The 10,949-nt window shown below is 53.7% G+C and overlaps 1 protein-coding gene across 1 annotated transcript in view; it reads right to left on the bottom strand.

The window, feature by feature from the left end:
• The window catches only part of LOC144955342 (guanine nucleotide-binding protein G(q) subunit alpha-like), a 37,483-nt gene extending 29,300 nt beyond the window's left edge, over nucleotides 1–8,183 (bottom strand). Inside the window, exon 1 of the mRNA XM_078885592.1 lies at nucleotides 8,063–8,183. Within this exon, the coding sequence (XP_078741718.1) occupies nucleotides 8,063–8,183 (121 nt within the window). The remainder of the gene's footprint in view (nucleotides 1–8,062) is intronic.
• Between the last annotated feature and the right edge of the window lie 2,766 nt (nucleotides 8,184–10,949).

Below are 10,949 nucleotides of genomic sequence, written 5' to 3'. Positions count from 1 at the left end.
TCCTCCACACATAGACACACACACATAGACACACACAGAGAGCCACACAGACACACATACACACACACAGACAAAGACACACACATAGACACACACAGAGAGCCACACAGACACACACAAACACACACACAGACACACACACGGTGGCAAGAGCCAGAGCCGGTCCACCGGACCTCCTGAATGCCACAGAGATCCAGGCGGTACCGGTCCAGCTCCCGACAAAGGAGTGGCAGCCTCTCCTCCACACATAGACACACACACATAGACACACACAGAGAGCCACACAGACACACATACACACACACAGACAAAGACACACACATAGACACACACAGAGAGCCACACAGACACACACAGACACACACACAGACACACACACGGTGGCAAGAGCCAGAGCCGGTCCACCGGACCTCCTGAATGCCACAGAGATCCAGGCGGTACCGGTCCAGCTCCCGACAAAGGAGTGGCAGCCTCTCCTCCACACATAGACACACACACATAGACACACACAGAGAGCCACACAGACACACATACACACACACAGACAAAGACACACACATAGACACACACAGAGAGCCACACAGACACACACAGACACACACACAGACACACACACGGTGGCAGGAGCCAGAGCCGGTCCACCGGACCTCCTGAATGCCGCAGAGATCCAGGCGGTACCGGTCCAGCTCCCGACAGAGGAGTGGCAGCCTCTCCTCCACACATAGACACACACACATAGACACACACACAGAGAGCCACACAGACACACATACACACACACAGAAAAACACACAAACACACACACATAGACACACACAGAGAGCCACACAGACACACATACACACACACAGACACACACACAGACACACAGACAAAGACACACACAGACACAACAACAACAACAACAACCGCCATTCGCCACTAAGTGGCGGTGACGTCACCACGACGCTTGTGCCAGGCCATGTGCACCTGGAGGCCACGTGAAGTGTCGAACGCCCGCTGGCAGGAGGTCACGGGGCAGACCCAGGTGCCACGGGTCGACTGACCGAGATGACCGAGATGACTGGCTGATGCACCACCTGTGCCCCCTACTGTACCAACTTGCTGTGCTTTAGCCACCCGGCGCTCCGCTCGTTGTTGTGAGCATCGCTCCTCCGCCCTCCGTTGTTGTTGGAGGGCGACTGCCTCCAACTGCCCAGTAGCGTCCTTCACGAGCCTCCTCCACAGAGGCTGATCTTGACACCGCTGGTACCAGTCATCGGCAAGTCCACTCAGCTCCACGTCCTCTTGTACCACATCACTCCATCTCTTCTCTAGCCCGTGCCGCGCCCGTTTAGCCCCCTCGATCCGGCTGAACAAAAGCTGTTTAGGCATGCGGTGGCTGGGCATGCGGGCTACATGACCCAGCCAACGCAGCCTTGCCTGTCGGAGGAGCTCACTGATGGGACTTTGCCCAGATCTTTCAAGGACTTGTGAGCTCCTCACACAATCCAGCCTGGTTAAACCCAGGATGGATCGTAGGCAGGCCAGCCTAAATGTTTCCAACCGGCGAAGATGCTCCACTAGGGGGGTCCACATTTCGCAAGCGTAGAGAAGGGAGGGAATGACCGTGGCCGAGAAGACCTGAAGCTTCGTGCGGAGCGACAGACCAGGTAGCTTCCACACAGCGTTACGCAACCGATGAAAAGATATTGCCGCTCGACTGATTCGGAGTGAGACCTCTACTGATAAACTGGAGCCGGTCATAAGCACACTACCCAGGTATGGGAAACTCTCCACTCTCTCCACAACTGCCCCATCACCAATTGGGAGTTGTGGGGGTGGAGTGTCCGATGGTACAAAATACCCAGGTAGGTGCTTAGTTTTGGTGGGGCTGATGGTAAGGCCCCACCTCTTAGTGGCACGCTCCAGTCTCAGCAGCAGCGTCTCCAACTCCTCTTCTGAATGAGCAGCTATTACCAAATCATCGGCATACATAACGTGGTTGACCAATAGGGAGCCATCCCTTGATCGCACCCGGGCGTCGATCAGCCTCCCATTATATCTGTACCAAATGGAAATTCTCCCGGTACAGCTATTGAAGGCTTCACGAACTACGCAGTCGAAATAGATGTTAAATAATGTGGGAGCCAGAGGACATCCCTGTCGCACCCCAAGGTGTACAGGGAAAGGCTCCGACTCCCGGCCACGTAGTTTTACCCGGGCCCGCTCACCATCATGAAGGTCCTTAATGATCGTGAGCAGAGGGTCAGGGACTCCGAAAGCACGAAGAACAACCCAGAGCCCAGTCCTACTGATGGTATCATAGGCCTTGACCAGGTCAATAAAGCAGGTCTTTTTGGAATTCCCTACACCTCTGCTGTAGCAGACGGACAGAAAATATGGCATCTGTGCAGGACCGCCCTTTCCTGAAACCACATTGGGGCTCCGCAAGCCTCTCCTCAGCGTGCCTAGCAAGGCGATGTTGAATAATCCTTGCCAGGACCTTACCCGGCACACTGAGGAGTGAGATGCCCCTGTAGTTGTTACAGTCGGTACGGTCCCCCTTCTTAAAGAGGGGGACCACCAGGGCATCCTTCCAGTCCTGCGGAACTCGTCCAGTGGTCCAGACTGTTGTTATGATGTCATATAGGGCAGTCTGTGCACAAACGCCACCCTCCCTCAGCATTTCGCTTGGGAGATCATCTCTGCCCGGTGCCTTCCCTGGTCTCAGATTCCGGATCGCCCTCAGTACTTCCTCAACAGCTGGTACCTCAGCCAGCCACTCACAGGGGGTGACCTCCTCCAATATTTGAGGCACCGCAGCCTCAGCAGGGTTATCTCCACTTTGTGCCATGATGTTTTCCTGGCTGAGAGATTTTCCCTCCCCCAGGACCTCACAAAAATGCTCAGCAAATCTGCAAACCTGTTCCTGGGGGTCGGAGATTGGATCACCGTTTTTTCCTCTAATGATGGTAATAGGTGTGGCGCTGCAGGTTACTTTTTTGAGGGAGTTAAATAGTGATTTGTGATCGCGGGCCACTGAGGCAGACTCCATCTCCTCAGCAATCCGCGACCACCACCCATCCTTGCAGCGCCTTACGGCTCTCCGAACCTCCGAGCGAAGGCTGCGGTAAACCTCCTCATTCTCTGACGTGGGATGCTGTAGGCGATGAGAGTGGGCCTGTCGCTTTTTCTCAATTAATCTGAACACCTCCTCTGTCAGCCAGGGTTTCTGGGGAGGTCTGGACCGCGTACCCAAAGCAGCCATTGCAGCTGCATGAGTCACAGTCTTAAACCTCGCCCATTTACCCTCGACATCAGGTGGAGTGGGGGACGATGCCAACCCCAGCTGCAAGCGATGATGAAATTCTCGCTTGCAACTTTCATCAGCTAACTGAGACCAGGCCACTTTTGGTTGGAATGGGATCCTGGGTGTACACCCACCACCGGAGTGGAAGAATGGCAGGCGCATCTTACAGATGACTAGTCGATGGTCAGAGGGCAGATCAGCTCCACGGTAGGTCCTGGTGTCAAGGACATGGGCTCGCATCCGCTGGTCCGTCACTATGTAGTCCAGCAGATGTTCTTGCTTGGACCCGGCATGTATCCATGATGTTGTGTGGATGCGCCGATGCCGGAAGAGCGTGTTGGTAATTACAAGCCCATGGGCTGCACAAAAATCTAGCAGCCTCCTGCCGTTGTTATTGAGCTGATCTGGCCCATGCCTTCCAATCACTCCAGACCAGGTGCCAGCATCATGACCAACTCGGGCATTAAAGTCACCCAACAAGATGACTCTGTCCCGAGTGGCCACTTTAGCCAGCACCTGTGACAGGAGGTCATAGAAAGCGTCTGACTCATCGGCTTTGCCTGCATCCCTCCACGGATGTTCGTCTTCGGTGGGGGCATAAGTAACCACGACCACCACTCCTCGCCTCTGATCGATGGGAAGGCGAGCCCAAAGTATCCTGGGGCTTACAGCTTCCCACACCTCACCGCCACGCTCCCACGCCCCCTTCATTCTTTTGTTCAGAAGAAGAGCCACACCCTGTTGTTTGGCAGTCTCCTGCCCCGAGTAGAGGACTGTCCACCCCTCATGGTGGCAGGATCCAGAACCGGTCCACCGGACCTCCTGAATGCCACAGAGATCCAGGCGGTACCGGTCCAGCTCCCGACAGAGGAGTGGCAGCCTCTCCTCCGCGGTGAGCGTTCGAACATTCCACGTGGCCATCCGCAATGGTTTTTCGTTGTTTCTGGAGGAGCCCCGAGGGTGAAGATTCGGTCTCCTGGCTCCGCCAAATGGGGTTTGTCCAGGAGACGTCATAGACGCCTGTCCTCCCGGGGCCTCCGGCACAAGCTTATTTAGATATTTTTTAACTCGCTCACTCATGCACGCACGGACACATTTGCTCACACACTCACCCACCCACTTACTCACCCACTTACCCACAAATCCACCCTCCAACCCACTCACCAACTCGCCCACCCACCCACTAACCCACCCACCGACTCACCCACCCACTCACCCATCCTCTCACCTACCCACTCACTCGCCAACCCACTCACCTGTCAAACCTACTCACTCGCTCACCAAGCCACTTACCCAGCCACTTACCCACGCACTCACCCACTCACTCACCCACTCACTCACCCACTCACTCACCCATCCTCTCACCTACCCACTCACTCGCCAACCCACTCACCTGTCAAACCTACTCACTCGCTCACCCAGCCACTTACCCAGCTACTTACCCACGCACTCACCCACGCACTCACCCACTCACTCACCCACTCACTCAACCACTCACTCAACCAACCACTTATCCACCAACCCACCAATCCACTCACCCACCAATCCACACTCCCACCCACTCATTCATCCAGTCTCTCACCCACCCACCCACCCACGCACTTACCCACCACTCACCCATCCACTCATCCACCAACTCACCCACCCACTCACTCACTCACTCACCCACCCACCCACCCACCCACTCACTCACTCACTCACCCACCCACCCACCCACTCACTCACCTACTCACTCACCCCTACACACACCTGTACACACAACAACAACCGCCATTCGCCACTAAGTGGCGGTGACGTCACCACGACGCTTGTGCCAGGCCATGTGCACCTTAGTCCGGGGGATCTTCATATTTGTGAGTGTGTGTGAGTGAGTGAGTGTGTCCGGCAAAACAACCTCCTACCTCCTCGCGGTGCCGGACGGGCAACACTGTCGTGGACATTGCTATGGGGGGAGAGGGCCAATGCCCATTGGCCCTCTCCCCTCATGGCGTCTGTGACCACCACAGCGGCTAAACGGGGGCTCTGGACGGGTGCGAGGGGCTGGTAACCCCTCCACCTTCAATTCCTTACCACGAGACTACGATATAAACTTGACACACACACACCTGTACACACACACACACCTGTACACAGACACACACCTGTACACACACACACCTGTATACACACACACCTGTACACACAGCTGTACACACACACACACCTGTACACACACACCTGTACACACAGCTGTACACACACACACACCTGCACACACACACACACCTGTACACACAGCTGTACACACACACACACCTGTACAGACACACACCTGTACACACACACCTGTACAGACACACCTGTACACACAGCTGTACACACACACACCTGTACACACACACACACCTGTACACACACACACCTGTACACACACACACACACCTGTACACACACACCTGTACACACACACCTGTACACACACACCTGTACACACAGCTGTACACACACACACACCTGTACACACACACCTGTACAGACACACACCTGTACAGACACACCTGTACACACACACACACCTGTACACACAGCTGTACACACACACACACCTGTACACACACACCTGTACACACACACACCTGTACACACAGCTGTACACACACACACACCTGTACACACACACACCTGTACACACACACCTGTACACACACACCTGTACACACACCTGTACACACAGCTGTACACACACACACACCTGTACACACACACACCTGTACACACACACACACCTGTACACACACACACCTGTACAGACACACACCTGTACACACACACCTGTACACACACACACCTGTACACACAGCTGTACACACACACACCTGTACAGACACACACCTGTACAGACACACACCTGTACACACACACACCTGTACACACACACACCTGTACACACAGCTGTACACACACACACCTGTACAGACACACACCTGTACAGACACACACCTGTACACACACACACCTGTACACACACACACCTGTACACACACACACCTGTACACACACACACCTGTACACACAGCTGTACACACACACACACCTGTACACACACACACACCTGTACACACACACACACCTGTACAGACACACACCTGTACACACACACACCTGTACACACAGCTGTACACACACACACACCTGTACACACACACACACCTGTACACACACACACACCTGTACAGACACACACCTGTACACACACACACCTGTACACACACCTGTACACACACACACCTGTACACACACACACACACCTGTACACACACACCTGTACACACACACCTGTACACACACACCTGTACACACAGCTGTACACACACACACACCTGTACACACACACCTGTACAGACACACACCTGTACAGACACACCTGTACACACACACACACCTGTACACACAGCTGTACACACACACACACCTGTACACACACACCTGTACACACACACACCTGTACACACAGCTGTACACACACACACACCTGTACACACACACACCTGTACACACACACCTGTACACACAGCTGTACACACACACACACACGTGTACACACACACACCTGTACACACACACCTGTACACACACACCTGTGCACACAGCTGTACACACACACCTGTACACACACACACACACCTGTACACACACACACCTGTACACACACACACACACACCTGTACACACACACCTGTACACACACACCTGTACACACACACACCTGTACACACAGTTGTACACACACACACACCTGTACACACACACACCTGTACAGACACACACATGTACAGACACACCTGTACACACACACCTGTACACACACCTGTACACACAGCTGTACACACACACACACCTGTACACACACACCTGTACACACACACCTGTACACACACACACCTGTACAGACACACAGCTGTACACACACACACCTGTACACACACACCTGTACACACACACACACCTGTACACACAGCTGTACACACACACACCTGTACAGACACACACCTGTACACACACACACACACCTGTACACACACCTGTACAGACACACACCTGTACAGACACACACCTGTACACACACACCTGTACACACAGCTGTACACACACACACCTGTACACACACACACCTGTACACACACACCTGTACACACACACCTGTACACACACACACCTGTACACACACACACCTGTACACACACACCTGTACACACACACACCTGTACACACAGCTGTACACACACACACACCTGTACACACACACACCTGTACACACACACACCTGTACACACACACACATGTACGTACACACACCTGTACACACACACCTGTACACACACACACCTGTACACACACACACACCTGTACACACACACACCTGTACACACACACCTGTACACACACACCTGTACAGACACACACACCTGTACACACACACACCTGTACACACACCCCTACACACACACCTGTACGCACACACCTGTACACACAGCTGTACACACACACACACCTGTACACACACACACCTGTACACACACACACCTGTACAGACACACACCTGCACACACACACCTGCACACACACATACACACACCTGTACACACACACACACCTGTACAGACACACAACTGTACACACAGCTGTACACACACACACACCTGTACGCACACCCCTACACACACACCTGTACACCTGTACACACACCTGTACCCCCCGCATGCCCTATCCACTGCTGCCCTGTGCACTGACCGAGCAGCAGCAGCTTGAGCTCTTTCCTTTTCACGTCTCTGTCTCTCTTGAGCTGCTTCTCGATGGCCTCGCTAATCCTGCTCGCCTGTCTCTCCTCCTCGCGTCGACAGCACGCCATCATCACCACCTCCTCCTCCACCTCCTCCTCCACTCTATAGCGACGAGGGTGGCGATGGTGGTGGTCATGGTGGCGATGATGGGGGGGGGGGGGGTAACGTGTCATACAAAAGTACGAGGAAGTGGTCGGCTTCGAGCAGTGATTCTTTTGTGCTCTTACAGGGCAGCAGTTGGTAGAACCTGCAGGGGGGTACAGGTGTGTGTGTATAGGTGAGTGTGTACAGGTGAGTGTGTAGGTGAGTAGGTGAGTGGGTGGGTGAGTGAGTATGTGAGTGAGTGGGTGAGTGAGTGGGTGAGTGAGTGGGTGAGTGAGTGGGTGAGTGGGTGGGTGAGTGGTTGAGTGAGTGGGTGAGTGAGTGAGTGGGTGAGTGAGTGGGTGAGTGAGTGGGTGAGTGAGTGAGTGAGTGGGTGAGTAAGTGGGTGAGTGAGTAGGTGAGTGAGTGAGTGAGTTGGTGAGTGGAGGGGTAACATGTCATACAAAAGTACGAGGAAGTGGTCGGCTTCGAGCAGTGATTCTTTTGTGCTCTTACAGGGCAGCAGTGGGTAGAACCTGCAGGGGGGTACAGGTGTGTGTGTGTATAGGTGAGTGTGTACAGGTGAGTGTGTAGGTGAGTAGGTGAGTGAGTGGGTGGGTGAGTGAGTATGTGAGTGAGTGGGTGAGTGAGTGGGTGAGTGAGTGAGTGAGTGGGTGGGTGAGTGGTTGAGTGAGTGGGTGAGTGAGTGAGTGGGTGAGTGAGTGAGTGGGTGAGTGAGTGGGTGAGTGAGTGGGTGAGTGAGTGGGTGAGTGAGTGGGTGAGTGAGTGGGTGAGTGAGTGGGTGAGTGAGTAGGTGAGTAAGTGGGTGAGTGAGTAGGTGAGTGAGTGAGTGGGTGAGTGAGTGAGTGGGTGAGTGAGTGGGTGAGTGAATAGGTGAGTAAGTGGGTGAGTGAGTAGGTGAGTGAGTGAGTGAGTAGGTGAGTGAGTGGGGGAGTGAGTATGTGACTGAGTGGGTTAGTGAATGAGTAGGTGAGTGAGTGGGTGAGTGAGTAGGTGAGTGAGTAGGTGAGTGAGTGAGTGAGTGAGTGGGTGAGTAAGTGGGTGAGTGAGTAGGTGAGTGAGTTGGTGAGTGGGGGGGTAACATGTCATACAAAAGTACGAGGAAGTGGTCGGCTTCGAGCAGTGATTCTTTTGTGCTCTTACAGGGCAGCAGTGGGTAGAACCTGCAGGGGGGTATAGGTGTGTGTGTATAGGTGAGTGTGTACAGGTGAGTGTGTAGGTGAGTAGGTGAGTGGGTGGGTGAGTGAGTATGTGAGTGAGTGGGTGAGTGAGTGGGTGAGTGAGTGGGTGAGTGGGTGGGTGAGTGGTTGAGTGAGTGGGTGATTGAGTGAGTGGGTGAGTGAGTGAGTGGGTGAGTGAGTGGGTGAGTGAGTGGGTGAGTGAGTGAGTGGGTGAGTGAGTGGGTGAGTGAGTGGGTGAGTGAGTGGGTGAGTGAGTAGGTGAGTAAGTGGGTGAGTGAGTAGGTGAGTGAGTGAGTGAGTGGGTGAGTGAGTGAGTAGGTGAGTGAGTGGGGGAGTGAGTATGTGACTGAGTGGGTTAGTGAATGAGTAGGTGAGTGAGTAGGTGAGTGAGTGGGTGAGTGAGTAGGTGAGTGAGTGAGTGAGTAGGTGAGTGAGTGGGTGAGTGAGTGAGTGAGTGGGTGAGTAAGTGGGTGAGTGAGTAGGTGAGTGAGTGAGTTGGTGAGTGGGGGGGGGGTAACATGTCATACAAAAGTACGAGGAAGTGGTCGGCTTCGAGCAGTGATTCTTTTGTGCTCTTACAGGGCAGCAGTGGGTAGAACCTGCAGGGGGGTACAGGTGTGTGTGTATAGGTGAGTGTGTACAGGTGAGTGAGTGAGTGGGTGGGTGAGTGGATGAGTGAGTGGGTGAGTGAGTGGGTGGGTGAGTGAGTAGGTGTGTGAGTATTTGAGTGAGTGGGTGAGTGAGTAGGTGAGTGGGTGAGTGAGTGGGTGAATGAGTAGGTGAGTGAGTATGTGAGTGAGTGGGTAAGTGAGTATGTGAGTGAGTATGTGAGTAGGTGAGTGAGTGAGTAGGTGAGTGAGTAGGTGAGTGAGTGGGTGAGTGAGTGGGTGAGTGAGTGGGTGGGTGAGTGAGTAGGTGAGTGAGTGAGTAGGTGAGTGAGTCGGTGTGTGTGTATAGGTGAGTATGTGAGTGAGTGGGTGAGTGAGTGAGTGGGTGAGTGAGTGAGTGGGTGAGTGAGTGATGAGTGAGTAGGTGAGTGAGTGGATGAGTGAGTGGGTGATGGAGTGGGTGAGTAAGTGGGTGAGTTAGTGGGTGAGTGAGTGAGTTAGTGAGTGAGTAGGTGAGTGAGTGAGTGGGTGAGTGAGTGAGTATGTGAGTGAGTGAGTAAGTGAGTGAGTGGGTGAGTGAGTAGGTGAGTGGGTGAGTGAGTGAGTGGGTGAGTGAGTAGGTGAGTGGGTGAGTGAGTGAGTATGTGAGTGAGTGAGTAAGTGAGTGAGTGGGTGAGTGAGTAGGTGAGTGGGTGAGTTAGTGAGTGGGTGAATGAGTAGGTGAGTGGGTGAGTGAGTGAGTATGTGAGTGAGTGAGTAAGTGAGTGAGTGGGTGAGTGAGTAGGTGAGTGGGTGAGTGAGTGAGTGGGTGAGTGAGTAGGTGAGTTAGTAGGTGAGTGGGTGAGTGAGTGAGTATGTGAGTGAGTGAGTAAGTGAGTGAGTGGGTGAGTGAGTAGGTGAGTGGGTGAGTTAGTGAATGGGTGAGTGAGTAGGTGAGTGGGTGAGT

This window comes from Lampetra fluviatilis, unplaced genomic scaffold (assembly GCF_964198595.1).
Source record: "Lampetra fluviatilis unplaced genomic scaffold, kcLamFluv1.1 SCAFFOLD_208, whole genome shotgun sequence".
NCBI classification, from domain to species: domain Eukaryota; kingdom Metazoa; phylum Chordata; class Hyperoartia; order Petromyzontiformes; family Petromyzontidae; genus Lampetra; species Lampetra fluviatilis.
This window is presented reverse-complemented; position numbering and strand designations above follow the sequence as displayed.